This window comes from Neofelis nebulosa, chromosome 12 (genome assembly GCF_028018385.1).
Source record: "Neofelis nebulosa isolate mNeoNeb1 chromosome 12, mNeoNeb1.pri, whole genome shotgun sequence".
NCBI lineage: Eukaryota > Metazoa > Chordata > Mammalia > Carnivora > Felidae > Neofelis > Neofelis nebulosa.
The window spans coordinates 6,192,128-6,213,491 of record NC_080793.1 but is presented as its reverse complement, the minus strand read 5'-3'; the positions used below and the strand labels follow the sequence as shown (position 1 = coordinate 6,213,491).

Here is a 21,364-nt window from a genome sequence, read left to right as displayed (position 1 = left end):
GAGTCAGTTCACTACTTTGCCAAATATTTCTTGTGTCGGGTGCCAGGCCGACACGGAGCTTCTGTCTAAAGCAGGGGCGCCTGGGTGGCTCAGTCAGTGAAGTGGCCGACTTCAGCTCAGGTCGTGATCTCACAGTTTGTGGGTTCAAGCCCCATGTCAGGTTCTGTGCTGACAGTTCAGAGCCTGGAGCCTGCTTCGGATTCTGGGTCTCCCTCTCTCTCTCTCTCCCCATCCCCGGCTTGTACTCTGTCTCTGGCTCTCCCAAAAATAACTAAACGTTTAAAAAGAAAAATTTAAAGCACGTGCTCAACAGACCCGAGCTGTTCTGATCAAGGACTTGGATACTGTCACTATTATGGAAGGTGTCCGATCTGGTGATTACAGAAAGCGTGCAGGGACATAGAGAACCACGGGGGTAACAATTAAACTTGCCCACGAGCTCAACTGCCAGACCTGTAAGTGTAGAAACTTCTAGAAGAAACTTCTACATTCAGGGCTGGGGGCCAGACACCAGAGGGGAAATTAGTCAGGAGACCCCCCCCCCCCAGTCCCCTGCATCCAGGTTGCTGCACAGGCTGAGCTCGGGTCAGCCAGGCCGGCTGGTTAGCGGTCATCTGTCTGTCTGTCCGTCCCAGGCTCCTGCCCTCCAACGCCCTGCTCCTGGCAGCTCCCAGCCCCCAGGACTCAGCCCAGTTTGAGTGCGTGGTGAGCAATGAGGTGGGCGAGGCCCGCAGGCATTACCAGGTGACCGTTCACGGTGAGTTGGAGCAGAGGGAGGAGGAAGAAAACAGGACAGGCACAGTGTGCACGTCTCCTGATCCCACGTACCCACGCTGACGCAACCCTGGCCCCAGCACTGTTCGTGGCACTTAGGAGCTCTCGGGAGAGGCCTCTCCCCAGTCCAGAATGTTCTGAACCCAGATCTGACCTTGCCATCGCCCTGGTTAAAATTCCTCCCTCCACGGCTGCCCATGGCTCTCAGGATAGAATGCAGGGTGTCACCTGGGCCCACAGTGTCCCGTGCATGCTGGCCCAGCCACCCGAAGTTCAGCTCACCTAGTGCCCGCCTCGCTCTGGGATCCAGTCATGCTGCTTAGCTTTTGGTTCCTCACCTCAGGGCCTTTGTATATGCTGTTCCCTCTGCACATGCTGTTCCCTCTGCCCTTCACCCAGCCAATCCTGCTCTTCCTTCGGGTCTCAGGTTAAATGCCACTTCCCCTGGAGGCCTTATGTTGTGTCCCCAACTCTGAGCTCCCACGAAGCTCCCTTCTCTTGTAAAACCCTCCGGAGATGCCTAGCCGGCACCCCTACAGAAAGCAGTTCGTAACTGTCCCCCAAAGCCCAGCAAAAAAATACCTCCCAAGCGGGTGAATGTGACCTCTCTCTGTTGCCCCCCCCCCCGGCCCTTTGTCACTGAGGTCACCTGTGTCTTAGTCTCTGTTGATAGTTGTCATTCACCTGGCCCCATGACTACGTGTTCCCCCGGTGGACCTCAGCGGGGCCTCAAGCCTTGTCTTACATCGTAGTGCCCCCTACCATTGCTGACGACCAGACAGACTTCACCGTGACCAAGATGGCACCCGTGGTCCTCACGTGCCACAGCACAGGCGTCCCGGCCCCGGTCGTGTCCTGGAGCAAGGCAGGCGCCCAGCTGGGGATGCGGGGGAGTGGCTATCGTGTCACATCTTCCGGTAAGTAGGGGTGAGCCGTGAGGGTGGAGACGGGGCGTCAGGCCGAGGGTGTGAAAGCAGTGGAGAGTCCCGGCCTGATTCTGCCACTCCCTGCTGTGTGACCTAGGGGAACCCCTCACCCTCTCTGGGCCTTAGTATCCCCACTCAACGCACTAGTGCGTTGATATTTGTCAGTGGTTCTCTGATGATAGTTGACAGATCAGTGCCGCTCCGTGGCAAAGTGAGGAAAATAATAGCTACATGAGAGTTTCCGTAAAGCGGGTTTGAGCTCATTGGAAGGATTTTCCTTTATTCTGAAATTACGCTTTTCGGGGCGCCTGGGTGGCTCAGTCGGTTAAGCATCCGACTTCGGCCCAGGTCACGATCTCACAGCAGGTGGGTTCCAGCTCCACATCGGGCTCTGTGCTGACAACTCGGAGCCCGGAGCCTGCTTCGGATTCTGTGTCTCCCTCTCTCTCTGCCCCTCCCCTGCTCATGCTGTGTCTCTCTCTGTCTCTCAAAAATAAATAAAAATGTTTAAAATTTTTTTTAATTATGCTTTTCTTTTTAAAATTTTTTTTAATATTTATTTTTGAGAGAGAGAGAGAGAGAGAGAGAGAGGCAGAGAGAGAGGGAGACCCAGAATCCGAAGCGGGCTCCGGGCTCCAAGCTGTCAGCACAGAGCCCGACGCGGGGCTCGATCCCATGAACCTTGAGATCACCACCTGAGCTGAAATCAGGTGTCAGGCGCTCAACCAACCGAGCCACCCAGGCTCCCTGCAATTATGCTTTTCCTGCTATTTTAGTGTTGGAAGTTCCTTTCTTCTATGAGATCAAGGTGATAGTAGATGGGTGATTTGGAAACGTCTTTGCTCGTCAAAGTTAAAAGTTGGCAACTTTACGGGGGTTCTCCAAATGGCATTTATTTGTTAGTTGGTTAGCTGGTGAACTCGTGAAGTCTGAGCACCGCTGGCCAGATCTGTGGTTTTCAAACTCTTCTGAAGAAGTAGAACCCTTTCTTCTGACCAGCAGTTACGGGGAAGCCCGTCATGTACAAGAAGCTGAGGTTCTGGTTCTATCTGGGGCTGGGGTGGTCCAGGAAGGTTCAGACGGTGTTCATTGAGCAGCCAAGACTAAGAAAGAAAAGGTAAAGAGAGGACGGATAAAGCAGTCATCTGGGGAGGCTGCCTGGAGGAGGCGAGTTTTTGAGCGGAACACGGCATGGGTAGCAGGGTGAGGGTCTAAGGAACTACCGGTGGGCCAGGGACTCTAGGCAGGGCAGCGGCAGATCCTGGAACATCACAGTCTGCAGCTTCGAGAGACCACCCTGTCTGATTCCTCACTGTGCACGTGGGGAAACTGAGGCCCCTAGAGTGGAAGGGACTTGCCCACCGCTATGCTCCAGACAGGGAGCGTAGGCAGGCCCGGAACCCGGGTTTTCCGGTGCTGCTTACAAACGGGCAGGGAGGCAGGTCGAGTGGCCAGCAATAGAGAGACACCCGGGTGGGGGGGATGTAAGAGCCCTGCCAGCCGTCACTAGGGACGTCCGTCCTGAGTCCCCTCGCCCCTCTCCACGGGCCCCGTTGCCACCCACAGGTGCCCTGGAGATCGGGCAGGCCCTCCCCGTCCACGCTGGCCGCTACACCTGCACGGCCCGCAACTCTGCGGGCGTGGCCCACAAGCACGTGGTCCTCGCTGTGCAAGGTAAGGGCCCCCCAGCAGGTGGAGAGCTAGAGGCAGGCGGGCGGGGGTGCAGGGGGCCCGGGTTCCAGGCGCCCCGACCTGCCTCTCTGCTCTGCCTCCCTGATGGGATTCGGTGGGAGAAAAACCTCAGCCCGCCCCTGTCCTCCAGTGCCAAGACTTCGGGAATCCCCTGGTCCTTTTAGAGGCTTCTCTCTCTGAAGGCATCCCCAGGGACCTCTGTGGCCCCCCCGTTCCCTTGCAGCCTCCCCCGTGGTGAAGCCTCTGCCCAGCGTGGTCCGGGCACTGGTGGCCGAGGAGGTACTGCTTTCCTGTGTGGCTTCGGGCATCCCCCAGCCGAGCCTCACCTGGCAGAAGGAGGGGCTCAGCATTCCCGCAGGTGAGTCTCCCCAGCACCAGGAAGGGAAGAATCATCCGGGCCCGGGATCCTCCCACCTGCTCCCAGAAAGCCCTGGCCCGCCTTTCCCTCCTGCCAGCTTGTGTCTGCTCACCAGCCAGAGCTTGAGACTCTGCTGGAGCACTCGGCGGCTGACTTGGGAGGCTGAGGAGCGGGGCAAGCCGGCTGGACTCCGGGTCTCTGTCCGCCCCCATCACCCTGTGACCACAACGAGTCACTTGCTACCTGGTCAAACAGAACAGTCCACATGGCCCTCCTGCTCTCCTCGGTGGTCCTGCTGGCTCAGCCACGAACCCCCGATTTCCCTCCCCCCCCCCCACAAATCCAGGAGCGAGTACGCAGGTCCTACCCGGTGGACAGCTTCGGATTATCCACGCCAGCCCGGAGGATTCCGGGAACTATTTTTGCATTGCCCAGAACAGCGCAGGCAGTGCTATTGGGAAAACACGGCTGGTGGTGCAAGGTGGGCCCAGGGAAGGGGGCTGAGGTGGACCCCGGCGAGCTAGGGGCTTTGGCGTCCCGGGCAGGACACGTCCCTACATCCTCCCCCGTGCCAGCCTGCCTTGTGCTCGAGAAGGAAGTGAGGGGAAAAAAACGCCTTCTCCCGTTTTGTGCCCAAGGTCTGCCTTTAGACAGTGCCTCGGGTCCCTCTGCCTCCTCTGACCTTTGCTGAGCCAGTGGTCTGGGCCTCCCTCACTCGTTTCGGCGCTCTGGCAACCATAGCCATTTCTGTCCCTTTAGTCATTGTGTGTGCATGCGTGTGTGTGTGTGTGTGTGTGTGTGTGTGTGTGCACTGGGATCACCCCGTCACAGCTTCACCAAACTCAGCAGTCCCCAAATGGTCCAGACCATGGGCCGTGGCCTGTGACAGGGTCGGTGGAGGAAGGGGCGAGGGGCACGCCAACTGCCAAGGGCGCTGGAGCGGGGGCAGCCCGCCCTCACCCCCAAGCGGACCTCTCTCCCCCCACAGTCCCGCCCGTGATCAAGACTGGCCTCCCTGACCTGTCCACCACCGAAGGCTCCCACGTCCTCTTGCCCTGCTGGGCCAGCGGCAGTCCTGAGCCCACCATCACCTGGGAAAAAGACGGCCAGCCTGTGTCCGGGGCCGAGGGGAAGTTCACCATCCAGCCTTCTGGGGAGCTGCTGGTGAAGAACTTGGAGGTGTGGCTCCCTCCCTGTGTAGCACCGAGGGGTCTAATGGTAACGGCAGGAGCGGAAAACGCCGGCCGAGCACCCTGTTTGTCATGCCCCGTGCTGAGCGCTATGCAGCTTTTAATCCCAGGAATCTGGGGAAATAGGTACCATAATCCCCAAGTACAGATGAAGAAACTGAGGCTCAGAGCGTATCCAGTTTTCCCGAGGCACGCCGTTGCCGAGAGGCAGAACCAAGATTCGAACCTGGACCTCAGTGGCTAATGCCTGAGGGAGAGAAGGAGCCCTGGATGGGGTGGGGTGGGGGGGGGGGGCGGGACACAGAGCTGACTTTGTGTCCCCAGACTGGTTGTCCTCAACCACGCGTTGTTGTTGACCTGAGCCAGGGGCGTGGGTGGGAGCCCCGACCACCTTCTCCGACAGCACTCGGGTTCCACAGTTACAAATGGCGCCTCTCCAGCCGGGGGGGGGGGGGGGGGTGGTTGCTCAGGGCACACACCTGCTGCAGGGCAGGGTCACAAGGTCCTCGGACAGTGGTGAGTGAGCTAGCTGTGCCGGAGAACACCGTGGAACTTCTCAGAGCTTGGCTGAGCCCTCTGTACAAAGGGCACCAAACACAGGACCTCAGGGATGATGGGAGCACGAATGAGCGGGTGCGGGTGACCTTCGCGGAGTCTCATGAAGGCTGTAAGGGGGGCCATGGGGTGGTGGTGAAAGGGAGCCATTTACTGCAGCTGTGTGACCTTGAGCAAAGCACTTCACCTCTCTGGGCTGCACGCTCCGAGGGGACCTCGGGGAGAATGGGTCCCTAGGAGCTGGGGGTGGGGGCAGTTCTCAGGCCGACTCCTCCTCTGCCCGCAGGGCCAGGATGCTGGAACCTACACGTGTGTGGCCGAGAACACGGTGGGCCGCGCCCGCCACTGTGTTCATCTCACCATCCTGGCACTGCCCGTCTTCACCACCCTGCCCGGGGACCGCAGCCTACGCGTCGGGGACAGGCTGTGGCTTCGCTGTGCGGCCCGGGGCAGCCCGACCCCCCGCATCGGCTGGACCGTCAACGACCGACCTGTCACGGGTCTGGGCCTACTGGGAGCGGGTGGTGGGGGTCCCCTGGGAGGAGGGCCGACAGGTGGGGAGACCCCGCCTGGTAGAGAGGAAGAGGGTGTCCGTCAGCCTGGTGGGTGCTGGGTCTCCAGACTTGGCCCTCTGCGGGGGGGGGGGCACCGAGCAAACACAGGTGTGGCCATATGCGACCAGCACACGTCAGACCTGACAAGAAGCCACCTGCAGAAAAGACTCAGCCCCAGAGACCTCAGGGCCCGGGAGGGAGCACGTGTCACACCCCAGCACTGCTGGGCCCCTCGGCAGACCCCTTTCCTGGTCCTCAGGTGATGTTGAGGGAGGCACAGGGCCCGCACAGGGCACAGGGTCTGGAGTGGGTGTTCGATGAATGTCTGCCGAACTGGCGAATGGCTGAGTCCCCTCCACCGCAAAATGATGTTTTCAGGGGCGCCTGGCTGGCTCAGTCGGAGGAGCGTGTGACTCTTGATCTCAGGGATGTGAGTTCAAGCCCCTGGTTGGGCATGGAGCCTACTTTAAAAAAATAAAATACAAAACTTTTTAAGATGGTGTTTTCAGACGCTCCTAAACCGGAAGCCAGGCGCGGAAGCTCACCTCCGTGCACCTGTAAAGAAGGCGTCGCCCTGACCCCACCAGCTCCTGGGGTGGGCGTTTCGGGGAGTGATTCAGCCTCTCTGAGCCCAGCTGCCTCGTCTCAAAATGGAGATAAGAGGGGTGCTGAGGGCCAACTGGTTTAATGCAGGAAGTGCAGATTAATAGGCCCCCAAAGACTTACCCTCAGCCCCGCAGCAAGCTCGCGGTGTGGACCTGAAAGTTGCGGAAGGCTGGCCCTTCAACCGCATCCTCTAACATGGCCTGGGCCTGCCGTGAATGGGCCTGACGTGGTCAGGCTTCCACCCTCGGGAAGAGACACCTGTTTTCTGTGTCTTTGTCAAACAGCTGCTGGGTGCCCGGCCTGGGTTAAGTATTCGGGGCAGGAGGTCCCTGGCACCCTGGGCTCAGAACCCTCTGGGGGATCTCTTTCTCCACCAGAGGGGGTGTCCGAACAGGATGGGGGCAGCACGCTGCAGCGGGTGGCAGTCACCAGAGAGGACAGCGGGACCTACGTCTGCTGGGCCGAGAACAGAGTGGGCCGCGTGCAGGCCGTCAGCTTCGTCCACGTGAAGGGTAGGGCGTGAGCCGTGTGGATTTCTTGAGACCTCCACTAGACCCAATCTGTTAGTTTTTCTAAGAAATCAATCTCCTGGCCTCTGAACTAGTAACCCTCCGCCCTGACGGTGGCTTGGGGTGCCCTGGGGGACTTGATAAAATGCTGAGAGGCCCAGGTGCCAGCCCTGCTCTCACAACCAGCCTCCCTGGGGTGAGGCCCCAGCATCAGTATTTTTCTCGGCTCCCCAGATGACTTGGCCGCGGGTAGAATGAGATCTGACCCGCTGGCCTACACCTCCATCAGCTGCACGGTGCCAGTGTAGAAGGAGGGCACGGGGACCAAGGTGTCCTGGCAGAAAAACGCCTGAAGCTGGCCAGCCCACCAGTTGTCCCCCAGGGCCCTGCTTGGTCAAGAGCAGCGTGCTAACCCTCCGAGATGCCATGACCTAGTTTGCTTGATTTCAGGATGGGAGGGGTAGAGCTTGATGGAAGGGAACGAGCCACCCAAGGCACCGGGACACGGCCGCGGCCGGTTTCGATCTCAGGGAACCAGCAAACGTGGAAAACTGACACGGGGCATCCGAGAGTGGTTTAGGATTCGCTTGCACGAAGTGAGGATCAGGGGCGTCTTAGTGTTGCTGTGTCCGACCGAGGTGTCCCAGTGGCTAGGTAGTCCTTGTTTTCCAAAGTCCCCGGCAGGTACCCTGCAGCTGGGATGATCCATCCAGGCGGGCAAGCATATGACACTCCTCGCACTGCCTGCCATTCCTGGGCCCGTCTCCGGCGTCACCAATCGATCACGGCACTGTTCCCACTCGGTTTCAAATCGGCGTTCCCGGCAGTCTGTTTCGTTTGACCCGTGCCACGGAAGTTGTCTTATGGGAGGCTGAGCCTTGAGGGAACCTTTCTGACCCCTTGTCTGATGTCACCTCGAGCAGAAGCTCCTGTCCTGCAAGGGGAGGCCTTCTCCTACCTGGTGGAGCCCGTGGGGAGCAGCGTCCAGCTGGACTGCGTGGTCCGTGGAGCCCCTGCGCCCGACATCCGCTGGATCAAAGACGGCCTTCCGCTCCGGGGCAGCCGTCTCCGGCACCGGCTGCAGAACGGCTCGCTGACCATCCACAGGACAGAGGCAAGGAAGGACCTGGTGCCTCGGGGCGGGGCCACCCAGGACAACCGCAGCCTCTGGTGATGGCTTGGGAGGGTTCTTAGTGTTGGCCACCGTCCTCTACAGTCTGCAAAGCACTGTCCTGCCCACCTCCCAGATTCTCCACCCCAACAAACTAGAGTGCCCTCCAGCCAGTGACTTTTCTCTGTGCCTCAGTCACCCCAGCCATTCAGCGGGGCTACCGGTTGTTTCTAGCGTATAGGTTTGCAGTAAGAAATCAGCGAGATGACCCACACCGGTATTCAAGAGTGACTGGCCCCCGGGTCATGCCAATAAATATTATTAACAACCTCATGGGGCAGAAGAGACCAGTAAGAGTGCCCCATTTTACAGATAAAGACACCGAGGCTCAGAGAGACCCACAACAGTTAAGTTCCCAAGGCAGGACCCCATCCCAGCTCTCCTGACCCCTGCTCCGTGCTGTTTACAAAGCCTTGGGTCTCAGGCCAGACCCGTTCACCTCCCCTCCTGTGTCCCGGGTTCCGGTGATCATGCAGAAATCCACAATCCCGTCCTGTCAGGCTCTTCTTAGGGGCCCTCGATCTTGCCCGCTAAGGTGACCCGAGAGTCTACCACGGGCCAGGCACTGGCAGGTACTTTGACTTCGACGAGCATGATTTCCTGTAATGCTTCCGCCGCTCTCAGCGGTTACAATCCGCATTTGGCGACGGGGAGATGATTCGCTCCAAAGACACGGCGTACTGGTCACGAGTCGGGTGTGGTCAGCAGCGGAGCCAGGGTCCGGCCCCATCCCGATCTGACCCCCAAATCTCCACTCTTACCTGCATGCTGGGCTGTCCCGGCAGTCCCCTTGGGTGCAGCATCCAGGCCGTCACCTCCCGGGTGTAGACGGCGGCCTCAGCCCTTCCCCCAGCTGCCATTCAGAGGTGAAGCCGAGCCTTGTTCTTCCTGAGTTTCCCCAGTGGCCAGGGTGGTGCGTGCCCCGTGGGAAGAGCTTCCCTCTCACTAAGCCGGGAAAACACTGCAAACCGCCTCCCTTCTGGAAGGCTCGCTGCACGCTCCAGCACCATAAGAGCCCCGAGGAATCCTGCGGCCAGAAGCGGGGTGTCGTCTCGACTCCGTGTTTCCCAGACTTGCTTCGCCACAGACCCCTGGTTTTCAAGGAATCCCCAGTAACGTGCCACCGAGTGATGATCCTTCACTGCGCGCGGTCCCCTTCCTCCTGCTGCCCTGAACACCTGCTCTCCCCCCACCCCACCTGCAGATGGATGACGCGGGTCGGTACCAGTGCCTGGCGGAGAATGAGATGGGCGCAGTGGAGAAAGTGGTGACCCTCGTGCTGCAGAGTGAGTCTCGGCCTCCCCCTCCCCCTCCCCCTCCCCTGGGCCCCGGCGGGGGGGACAGTGCAGAGTGGGCGCCCGGCGCGTGTCCCCGGCTGTCTGACAAGAACGGAGGGCACAGGGGCACCTGGCCGGCTCAGTCAGTTAAGCGCCTCAGGTCATGATCTCACCGTTTGTGGGTTCGAGCCCCGCGGCTGTCTCTGTGCTGGTAGCACAGAGCCTGCTTGGGATTTTCTCTCTCTCTCTCTGTCTCTCTCAGCCTCTCCCCTGCTCGCACAGCTCTTTCAAAATGAATAAACAAACTTAAAAAAGGCAGGGCCAGGGACTTGGAACTCTCTTACAAGTATTTACTCAGAAACTCAGAAAACACAATTGAAGTCCTATGAAATGGCTCCCCAGTTGGGGAATGGGGAGCGGGGTGAGGGCTAATGAATATCCAGGGACCCGACAGCCAGGCCCCGGGGGGACCCATTTATTCAAACTCACAACCATCAACAAGATCGCAGGGACAGCTCTTGCATTTGCCAAGTAGCTTGCAGATTACAAAGCACTGTCTGAGCCTCGAAGTAATGCTGTGAAACCGCCTAGAGGTGTTTAATTAAACTTTTTCCTGAAGATTAACATACATAGGGACAATACATGTTAGAAGTGAACAGTTCAATGAATGTTTATCATGTGAACCTACCGAGTTGACCCAGAGCAAAAATAGAAAAACAGAATACTGCCAGCTTCTAGACACTTCCATCTGTACCCCCTTTCCAGTCAATGCCCTGCCCCAGGTAACTTACCCTGTCCGGAGTTTTGCTTTTTTTTTGAGAGACGGGGAGAAAGAATGCCTGTGCGAGAGCGGGGGAGGGACGGGACGGGACGGGGGAGGGAACCATAAGCAGGCTCCGTACTGTCAGCACAGAGCCCGACACAGGGCTCCATCCCACGAACCGTGACATCATGACCTGAACCGAAATCAAGAGTCAGGGTGCTTCACCCACTGAGCCAGCCAGGCGCCCCCAGGGTTTTGCCTTTAAAAGAAATAACAGCTTGGGCTGCCTGGCTGGCTCAGTCAACAGAGCCTGCGACGCTTGACCTTGGGGCCATGAGTTCGAGCCCCATGTTGGGCATAGAGATCGCTTTAAAACAAAAACAAAAAACAGCTTTGTCAATATATACACTGCAAAATTCACCCATTCGTACCCTGGAATGTTACTCACCCTTTAAAAAGAAGGAAATTCTGACACCTGGTGCATGAACGAAACTTGAGGTTGTCAGGGGAAGGAGGGCGGTCACAAAAAGACAAACGCTGTGTGATTCCAGTTCTGTGAGGTGACCAGAGTTGTCAAATGCGTAGAAACGAAAAGCAGAATGGCGGCGGCCGGCGGGGCGGGGGTCGGTGGCAATGGGGAGACGTGGTTGAATGGATCTAGAGTTTCAATTTTCCAAGACAAAAGGGTCCTGGAAATGGACGGCGGTGATGTGAACGTGCTCCACGCTACTGAACTGTACAACTTAAAAAATGGTTAAATGGGGGCTCCTGGGTGGCTCAGTCCGTTAAGCGTCTGACTCTTGATTTCCGCTCAGGTCACGATCTCACGGTTTGGGAGTTTGAGCCGCACGTCGGGCTCTGCACGGACCGTGCAGAACCTGCTTGGGATTCTGTCTCTCTCTCTCTCTCTCTCTCTCTCTCTCTCTCTCTCTCTTCCCCTCCCCTGCACGTGTTCTCTCTCTCTCTCTCAAAATAAATAAATACACATTTTTTTTAAATCTTAAGAAATAGTAGCTATGAAGAAGAAACGAAGGGAAGTCTTAGGACCCAACTTCCATAAAATGAAAACCTCAGTGGATGGTTGTGAACAGGTATGAACAGGACAGAAGGAAGAATTAGCGACTTGTAGGCGTAACAATAGAATTCGCCTAGTCGGAACCACAGAGAGAGAACGGACTCGAGCAGGACAACCAGAAGAGCCTCAGAGCCAGTGTGGGACGAAGCCAAGATCTGACATCGTGGCATTAGGGTCCCGGAAGGAAAGGAGAAAGGGGTGAGAAAATACCCAGAGACGCCAGAGCCGAAAAGTTGTCACAAAAGATGTAAGGCTACAAAATTCGAGCAAGACGCAAACAGGATAAACCCGGAGAAGTTCTGCCCCAAGACGTACCCCGGTCAAACTTGCTAACGGTTAAAGGGCCAAGAAACTAAGGCCTCGCCCCCCCCACCCCCCATCCAAGCATCTGGGTGAGTCAGAGTTGGGGCAGGTGTTGAGGGGACCTCGGCCTTGACTCCTCCTGGCCCACCCCCGCCCAGATCCCCGCACAGGTGCACGCCGTCCACAGCAGCCAGGGATGTGTAGAGACCCCGTCTGGCCTTTCCAGGGCTCCCTCATTTCCAGGCTCTTCTCGTTAAGCTTCCGGCGGGTCCCCTGGTCTCCGCAGGCCAGCAGAGGCGTCCGTTCCCTGTTTGCTTCCTGTCACTTCTGCCCCTCCCCCCACAAAACCCCCCGCATCGTCTCCTCGCGCAAATCGGATCGGCCCCTTGTGATAGCAAAAGCTGGGGTCTCACGGCCAGCCCCGCCCCCAGCTCAAGAGCAGGGGTGGCGGATGGGAGCAGGCCCAGGCCACACGCCTCCACTGTTCTCGCCCAAAGTTCTGGAAGCTTTTCGTGGGTCAGTGATTCTCCATTTGTGGCTTGCCTTCCGTTGACTTCTAGAGCCCTGAAATAGTTGGTTTGGATAATTCTGTCAAGTTGTGCATTTGCTGACCTCTTCACGCGGCCACGGCCAGCGTCTTGCTCTTGCTTATTTTTTGACCGTTGTTGCAACGAAACCCCATCGCGTGCGCTCTCGTGTCCGGCTTCTTGTGCACAGCGCCGCGTGAGCTCGCACGCGGAAGTGGCTCACCCGTCGTCCCCGTTGCGGTATGGCTCGCCGCTGTGCTGACACGTCACGGTTTGTATGGTCCCCTCCACGTGGGGGCAGTTACGGGCCGCGCTGCTTCGGCAGGTGACGCGTGCCTTTGGCGGTCACGCATGCACCTTTCCGTTCGGGTGTCCGTCCGAGAGTGGCCGGGCCACACGATAGGCATGTGTTCAGCGTTAGGAGACATTGGCCGTGGTAGGCTGACAAGTGGCCCCCCCCCCCCCGACATTTGAGCGACCGTGTCCTCGCCTCCCAGGCGAGAACGTGGTCTTATTTGGAGAAGGGATCTTTGCAGACGTGATTACGTTCGGGGGTTTAAGACGGAAAGGGATTTCTTGGATCAGAATGCTATGGTTTGGGACGCGTGGACAAGCCAAAATGCTATCACGAGTGTCTTCTTTCCAGCCGTTTCGGAGGGTCTGAGGTAGCAGGCGGACAGGGATTGCCGTCTCTCAGACGAGAAAACGGAGGGCCAGGGAGAGACTTGGTGAGACTCACCCACGGTCGGTGACGGGGCCCCCGTCTCCCATCTGGCATCGTTAGAAACATCCCCGTGAGGGACCCAAACGAAGGGAGGCACTGAAAACGAGTATCTCATGGCATGGAAAGGTAGTTAGGATTTATTGTGGGGTGAAAAAGGAAGGAAGGAAGCAGCTATGAGCCATGCAGTCATGTTCTACGGAAACGGTGTCTGGAAGGGCGTACTCAGAACGGTGATGGGATGTGATGCTCACTCATGATTCTGTTTTCTCCTTTCTACCTCTGCATTTTCTAAGCTGTCTGAATGAACAAGCAGCAGCTGAACATACAAAAATAACCAAACGTTCCTAACAGCTGCCCTGGGCTTCCCACAGGCGCCCCGGTGTTCCGGGTGGAGCCCCGGGACGTGACGGCGAGATCTGGGGACGACGTGGCCCTACAGTGTCAGGCCTCGGGAGAGCCGGTGCCCACCGTGGAGTGGCTGCGTGCGGGCCAGCCCGTGCGGGCCGGCCGGCGGCTCCAGACCCTGCCCGACGGGGGCCTGTGGCTGCAGCGAGTGGAGGCCCAGGACGCGGGCATCTACGAGTGCGTCGCTCACAACCTTCTGGGCTCTGCCACGGCCCGAGCGGTCCTGGCCGTGAGAGGTACGGGGTGTCCCCGCTCAGACCTTTGTGGACAGAGGCGGGATCTCCTGCTTCGTCGGGGGGACGTGGCCCCCTGTCCTGCCAGCACCACCACCCCCCCCCCCCGACTCTTCCCTTCGCTTAGAATCACAGACTTAGGAGGAAAAAGGCCTTTTGGGTCACCTTACCCACCCTGCCCTTTACAGCTGGGGAAACTGAGGCTCCGAGATGCTAAGTGTTTGCCGCTCGTATCGGCACAGACAGTGTCCTCTCTCTGGATATTCCACAGAGCTGTGAAGTGGGCAGAGTAAAACCAGGTGCCCTGGTGCCCACTTTGGGGGTTGCTGGGAAAAGTCTGTGACTTAGGCCATGATGGGTGGACAGTGACGGATGCTGCTTTCTCGCATTACGACACCTGCCACCACCCCCCCCCCACCTCCGGGCCTCACCGTTCAGCTCCCTCCTCCCTGGGGCCAAACTTCAAAACAGAGAAAAGGACTATCTTGAGGAACCACCGTGAAACGACTCCGACCGCACCGCGGATAGTCACTGAGTCTCATTTCTGAAAGTTAATAGTGTCTCTGTAGCAAATACGCTGTATTTGTGGCTTTGGATTTCTGTCCCTGGCCGTGACAGCCATCACTGATCTATCACCGCCCCCAAGGCCAGATTACTTCCTCGCTGCTCCAGAGGGCACCTTTCCAGCCCCGGAGCGGGGTCTCGACACTTTGCCGCTTGCAAACCCACTTGAACCCCACTGCCAGCCAACTGTGGGACCCTCTGTGGCCCCTGGTCGCCTCATCTCCTGCGGACAGGGACAGAAGACCAATGCACACGGCTCCAGAAATTCAGCGGTTCTCTGACGCCCGGCCACACGCGCTGCCTCGGGTCTGAGCGGTTCCTCCCTTTAGTTCAGAGCTGGGTCCCGTCCTTACCCTCTCCTGTTGGAAAGCTCACGCCCCAAACCACAGCGCTCTGCACATGGCTTCTGGATGAGTATCTCAGGGCCGCCAGAGCAAAGTGCTATGCTATGAGCCATCAGCACAGAGCCCGATGCGGGGCTTGAACCCACGAACCGTGAGATCCTGAGCTCAGCTGAAGTTCGACTCCCAGCCAACTGAGCCACCCAGGCGCCCCGCAAATGGCTTTGTTAAATAAGCAACGGGCTTGGGTTTTGTTTTTATTTTTTCCCAGTCCCCCCACCCTCCTCCCTGAAAACTACCCTGTGGTGTGCACCTGTCCGCTGGCCTGAATATTTCTACGGGCTGAGTTCTTCCAACAGGGCATTGCTAGGTAAAAGGCATTCAGAGGTTTCGAAGGCTCCCTCACGCTGAGCGCTGTCTTCTCTTCCTCGTTTCCCATTAGCCTGGGTGGCGCCCAGCCTGGCCTCGTGGGAGGCAAGAGGCCTGCTGAGTCATCCCATGTCTGAGAAAGTTGACAGTGGCTTGTCATTCCCGGCCTCCAATTTCTTGTCCCCCTCGAAAGCTGCCGGGCCGTTCTGCTGCTGCTTATCTGCACCCCAGCTTCTTCCTCCTCCCCTTATTGAGAAGCCAGGGGGTAGGTTCATGGCCGGTTCCTGTCCCCCCATAAGCCCCAGAGCCACAGATATTGATGAGAGACATCCCAGATGGGCATCAGATCTCATCAAGCCCCAGCTCTGGACTGGGTAAATGGCACTGCTTCCCGGAATCCAAAATTAACCAGCCCCCTGATTTGCCCATTAAGGACCCTGGCCGTTGAGTGTTTTATGTTATTTTTTCGACAGATCATGGGCAATTGGTTGTTAATTTCCCCAGAGAGCCGGTGGGGGGAAGAGGCAGGCCAGCTTCTGTCTCTCAGCCCCCAGGATGCCATCTGTGCAGACAGGACAGCTGGCCCATTAGCCAGAGGAAGCACCCTCTGTGCCCCCACCATCCGTCTGATTAGTCCTGAAAAGCGTGGGTGCTTGCAGACCCGCCTGGCTGCTGTGAGAGATCCGGCCCACCCCGGCCAAACCAGCCGCAGGGCGGAGGGCGCCAGGGCCACTGACGGAATGGGGGACGTTCAGGTGGCGGCATGCCGTCCCTGGCCTGGTGCCCCGGCTCCCCCAGCATGCCGACCCCGCCATCATGAGCAGCTGGCATTTTAGAACCCAACAGGTCTCTGGCACATCTGTGGTCCCACCTCCTCGCTCAAGTGCGTCTCGGGGGCCCGACTTGCCCAGATTTCCAGGGAGGCGACAGCAGAGCCACTGTTTGAAGCCAGCCCCGTGCCAGTGCAGGTCTCCTCCGAAAAGCCTCCCTGTCTCTCAGAGCCAGGACCCCCCGGGCATCGAGTCCGTCACCCGTGAGCTGTGTGGCCTTGGGCGAGCCACCTGAGCTCTCTGAGCCTCCGTTCCTGTTCCATGAAGTGGGTGACAGTACCCGCTCATGCTGAGGGCGTGGAGGTGGATAAAGCCGCTGCCGTCCCCTTCCCTCCTCACAGGGGAGCCCCGTGGGAGCCGGGGCGGCGTATCCGGGGTGATCAATGGCCAGGAATTTGGCATGGCCACCCTCAACACCAGCGTGCGCCAGGAGGCACGTTCTGGGGTCACCACCATCTGGAACGGCATCAGCCACATCCCTGCGAGCGTGGGTAAGCGGGGGCCAGAGCCTCTTCCTGCACCGGGGCCCCTGCGACTCCAGGCGGAAGCCAAGCGTGTGTTCTGAGGCTTGCCCAGGGCCCGACTGCCGGAGGAAAACTCTGACCGCCCCTAAGACCCGAGTCGAAGCCAAAGTGGATTGAGGTGCAGGCCACTTCCTCCCCACCCCCGCTACCTCCCAACAAAACGAAATAAAAATCAGACCCAGAGAGTGTGAAATAATCGGGATATACGAATGCCGTCAGATAACGATTCCATCCCCGACCTCCACCATCCCTGACCCCCCAAGCGAGTGGGGTTTCCCCCTTCCCCGGACTGAGGCACCCCTTGCCCATCGAGGAGGCCTGGGCAGCACGCGCAAGTCTGAGAATCCACATCCAGAGCCAATTTGGGGCCCTTTGTTTAGAACTCAGTGACCCTCCTCTTCCGGGAGGCATCTGCGAGTGAGGAGACCTGGTTGACTTTCAACCTGGTTCAGCACATACGTCCCAGGCTCGGGGGTGACCAGTCACCCTCAGGATTCGTGGAACTGAATGGACTATCAGCAAGTCACGTGCCCTTCTTCGTTTGGCTTGTTTTTTGGGTTTTTTTCTTTAAATGCTTATGTATCTGTTTTGAGGGGGGTGGGGGAGGAGCAGAGAGAGAGGAAGAGAGAGAGAATCCCAGGCAGGCTCCGCACCGTCAGCACAGAGCCCGACACGGGGCTCGAACCCACGAACCGTGAGATCATGACCTGAGCTGAAATCAAGAGTTAGAAACTTACCTGACTGAGCCCCCCCGGGCGCCCAACCCCCATGCCCTTCTTTGTATTTTGTTAGTTTTCAAACACCGCTCCACAAACTAGATGTTTGCTTTTACCCTTTCCCAGGTTCTGATCCAATAACTGACCCGGGTGGTCACGGGGCTGGTCCTGGGCAGGGAGGGAAGGGGGCCCGAGCCCTCCCGGGGCAATAGGGAGCTGCAGAGGGACCTCGAGCGGGGGAGTGGCGGCCCTCAGGATCGGTCCCTCACTCGGCCTCCGTGCACACCCCGTCCAGGGCCACTGATGCGCGTGCTCTTGGTCACCGTCGCCCCCGTCTACTGGGCCCTGGCTGGAGAGACCGGAGACGCCCTGAACGGCCACTCTCTGACGGGCGGCAGCTTCCTGCAGAAGTCGCACGTGGAGTTCGCCACGGGTGAGCAGGGGTCTCCTCCCGGGGGGCCGGGGCGGCTGAGGCCCGAGCCCAGGGCCTCTCCCCCGTGGTGACTCCAGGCCGGGCGGGGGGTGATTACAGGCGAGCTGCTCACGATGACCCAGGAGGCCAGGGGCCTGGATCCCGACGGCCTCCTGCTCCTTGACGTGGTGGTCAGTGGCGTCGTCCCTGGGAGCCTGGCTGACGCAGATCTTGAAGCACAGGTGGGGACGCACCCCGAGGCGTGCAGGTGGGGGTGGGGGGCAAATGGGATGTGTTGCCCCAAGCGTCCCCTCCTGACACCCCAAGCGGGGCCTGGGGTGTGGCCTGGCCTGGACTTAGCCCAGTGGGAGGGTGCCCTGGGTCCAGCCTCTCCGGGACAGGTGTCCTCCCCATTTCATAAACCAAAGGGAAGCCACCTGCGCAAGGGTCCCCAACCGGCTAGAGGAAGAGGTGACAGGCCTACCAGGCTTCCACCTCCAGCAACCCGGGGCCCCTTGAATGAGGGGCTAAGGCTCCTACCCCTTGGAAGTTGAAATCTCAGACATTCTCGGTCTCTTTGGTCCTCCCTCTCCCCCTGCTCCCCTCCCCCTTCTTCCCCTTCCTCCTCCTGCCCCCTCTTGTTCTCCATTCTGCTTCCCCTCCTTCCCTTCCACCCCTTCTCTCCCCTCCTCCCCTCTTCCCCCTCCTCTTCTCCCTTCCCCTCCCCCTCCTTCCCCTCCTCTGCCTCCTCCCCCCTTCCCCCCTTCTCCCTTCCCCTCCTCCCCCTCTACCTCCTCCCCTACCTCTTCCTCCCCTTCCTCCTCCTCCCCCCCTCTTCTCCCTTCTGCTTCCCTCCTTCCCTTCTACCCCTCCCCTCCTCCCCCTTCCCCTTCTTCCCTCCTCCTCTTCTCCCTTCCCCTCCCCCTCCTCCCCCTCCTCTGCCTCCTCCCCCCTCTTCCCCCACCCTCCTCCCTACCCCTTCCCCTCCTTCCCCTCCACCCCTCCTCCCCCTTTCCCCCTCTTCCCTCCTCCTCTTCTCCCTTCCCCTCCCCCTCCTCCCCCTCCTCTGCCTCCTCCCCCCTCTTCCCCCACCCTCCTCCCTACCCCTTCCCCTCCTTCCCCTCCACCCCTCCTCCCCCCTCCTCCAGGACTTCGAGGAGCAGTATGTGCAGGTGGGGCCCGGCCGTCTCTTCGTGGGCTCCACGCAGCACTTCCTGCAGGACGGCCTTCCCACGTTCCTGCGCTGTAACCACAGCATCCAGTACAGCGCGGCCCGGGGCCTCCAGCCCCAGCTGGTGCAGCGCTTGCGGGCCTCGGCTATCAGCTCGGCCTTCGACCCCAAGGCCGAGGCCCTGCAATTCCAGCTGACCGCAGCCCTGCAGGCTGGTGAGGCCCCCGTCCTTTGTCTCCACTCCCCAGACACCCACCGGGGGCCCCCGATGCACCTGGCTGAAAGCCAAGGTGACACCCCACCTCCTGCACCCTCTCACCACGGACCGGAAACTGGGGACTGGGACAGCTCACCCCCTTGTCCACTCATCTCCAGCCTGTCCCTGGTCCTGTCTAACCATCCACACCCCCAGCGGGGACACAGCTCTTCCGGCCGCTGCTGTTCCAACCCCCCCCAGAGCCTTTTCCCAGGCCCCATGGGGAAGGTCCAGGTCCACCCCCCAAGCTGACGTCCAAGACTCCAGCCGTATGCCCCCCCTTCTCAAGGGTGCCTGCACCAGAGCTCCCCCCGCCCCGGGCAGCCGGGAGCCCCTGTTGGAACGCCTGGAGGCCCCCATGAACATGCCATATAATCTCAACCGATGGATGGTAAAGATCTGTTACCATTATTTGAGGTCCCCGCTTGTTTTTAACATTGAACGTGGGACAGCGGTAAGAGCGTAGCTTTGGGGTTAGTGAGGCCCTCATTCAAACCCAGCCACACCATCTCCCAGCTGTGGGACCTTGGGGGCGATGCCCTGGCCCTCTCTGAGCCTCGGTGTTCCCACCTGTAAAGTGGGCACAACATCACCTGCCTCGCAGGGTATCAGGAATAGCGGTGTTTTCTCTAGAACCCTCGCCGGGCACCCGGGGATCGATTGCTCTGTCCAGCATGCTGTCCTTACAGTGATTTCGGTAGTTGGTCTTTTTGTCTCCAGACCGCAGCCTGCCGCCACCCCTCGGTGTGCTCGCTGCCCCCATCAGATGCTGTCATTTGCCCATTCTGCACAGCCCCCACCCCGGGGCACAGCCGGGGGCCACGCCCACTCCTCTGGATTCTCAGAGTGCACTTTTGCACGCATGGGCATCCGGTGGGCATCCCATGTCCTACTTTTCCTTCATGATTTCCCCTGCGTCTGTCAGCTTACACTCCAGCCAGCTCGTGTGGCACGAGCCACAGCCAGCGCCTCCACCAGGCCTGAGCTGGGAACAGGCTCGCTGACTGGCTGGGCACGGGCCTGGCTCAGGGCCGAGGGGACATCGGCCTGGCCAGGCTGGCAGGAGGGAGGCGCATTCGGCCGGGGCTGCTGTCTGTCCCGGGGCACCTTGGGTACGGTGCCCTTGTGTGCTTAGGACCTACCCCCTTCGCCTTGCAGAAGAGAATGAAGTCGGCTGCCCAGAGGGCTTCGAGCTGGACACCCAGGGAGAGTTTTGTGTGGGTGAGTGCCCTCCCCTCCCCTGGCGTGGCCGAGGGAGGCCTCTCAGCCAGGGATGGATGATGTGTCCCGCCCGGCTGGCAGGAGGGCCTGTGGGTGCAGACCAGCAGATCCCGCCCACCCCCCTCTTCCCAGACAGGGACGAGTGTTCGGCCGGCCCCAGCCCCTGTTCTCACTCCTGCCACAACGCACCCGGCCGCTTCTCCTGCTCCTGCCCAGCCGGCTTTGCCCTGGCCAGGGATGACAGGAACTGCAGAGGTGAGTGGGCCCGGGTGCAGAGGCTCTCCTGGGAGTTGGCCTGGGGGTGTGGGGGGCGCTGCACAGCTGGGACCCTGGCCAGGGGCACCCGCCTCAGGACCTGGCCAGTTCCCGATGGCACGGATGCCAGCCTAGGGGTGGCGATGCCCCGTTTCCCCTGGGAACTTCCTGCTAGGAGGGCTGCAGATCAGAGAGGCTCAAGTCCTGGGGGTGCTGGGGAGCCCCAAAGACATACACGTGCCCACCACGTGCTCGTGCATACCTGCCCGCCGAGCCCGGACACGGGTTCAGGTGCTTTCCTAACATGGCAGTCGTTTCCAGCCAGCTGGGGTTGGAACGCAGTGGACACCCATCTGTCCCCTTAACACAGCTTCTGGACAACAAATCTGACCGTAGGGTGCTGTCCAGATGCTGACCCTCCCCTCTGCACCCGTCCGCTTCCATCAGGGAGGCCTGGCATGGCCAAGTCCCCACTGGGCTTTGAGCTGGGTGCCCGAGGGACACTGTCCTCAACCTCCTATCAGGTGCCCCAGGCCAAGGCCTATGGCAACATGCTGGAAAGGGCTAACAGGAGAGGTGGGGACCTTCTTGCCAGGGGCTCCTGGGCCGGGGGATGAAGCCTGTGCAGTTAGGTTGGCCAGGGTCAGGGTGGCGAGGAGGGCCCGGGGGACACGCGTTCACGCAGCCCCCTGCCGCCCCCGTTCGCCCCGCCAGATGTGGATGAGTGCGCGTGGGATGCCGACCCTTGCCAGCAGGGACAGCGCTGCGTGAACCTCTTCGGGTCCTACCACTGCCTCCCCGACTGCAGGCCTGGCTTCCGGGTGGCCGCTCACGGGGCCGGCTGTGAAGGTGACAGGGGCGTGACGTGGGTGGGGCTGTCCGTGCTCCGGTGGTTGCCTGGGTTCAGCGGAGGGGGTGCTGTGTGCCACGGGGACTCTGGGCCTTCGGAGGAAGCAGAAGGAGCAGAGAGGCCGGGGAGAAAGCTTGAGCTGGACTCAAGAGGTCTGAGGCCTGGCCTGGCCTAGCCTGGCCTGGCCGCTGGCAATGTGAGGACCCTGGGACA

The 21,364-nt window shown here is 59.8% G+C and overlaps 1 protein-coding gene across 1 annotated transcript in view; it reads left to right on the top strand.

Moving 5' to 3' along the window:
- Positions 1-21,364, top strand: part of HMCN2 (hemicentin 2) — a 145,772-nt gene that overhangs the window by 118,956 nt on the left and 5,452 nt on the right. Inside the window, 18 exon segments of the mRNA XM_058693812.1 lie at positions 636-757; positions 1,527-1,691; positions 3,267-3,374; positions 3,616-3,750; positions 4,097-4,231; positions 4,739-4,929; positions 5,782-5,995; positions 7,033-7,167; positions 8,088-8,278; positions 9,540-9,621; positions 13,376-13,645; positions 16,088-16,237; positions 17,282-17,419; positions 17,519-17,640; positions 18,547-18,784; positions 19,984-20,046; positions 20,179-20,301; positions 21,016-21,150. Coding sequence (XP_058549795.1) covers positions 636-757; positions 1,527-1,691; positions 3,267-3,374; positions 3,616-3,750; positions 4,097-4,231; positions 4,739-4,929; positions 5,782-5,995; positions 7,033-7,167; positions 8,088-8,278; positions 9,540-9,621; positions 13,376-13,645; positions 16,088-16,237; positions 17,282-17,419; positions 17,519-17,640; positions 18,547-18,784; positions 19,984-20,046; positions 20,179-20,301; positions 21,016-21,150 — 2,717 coding nt within the window.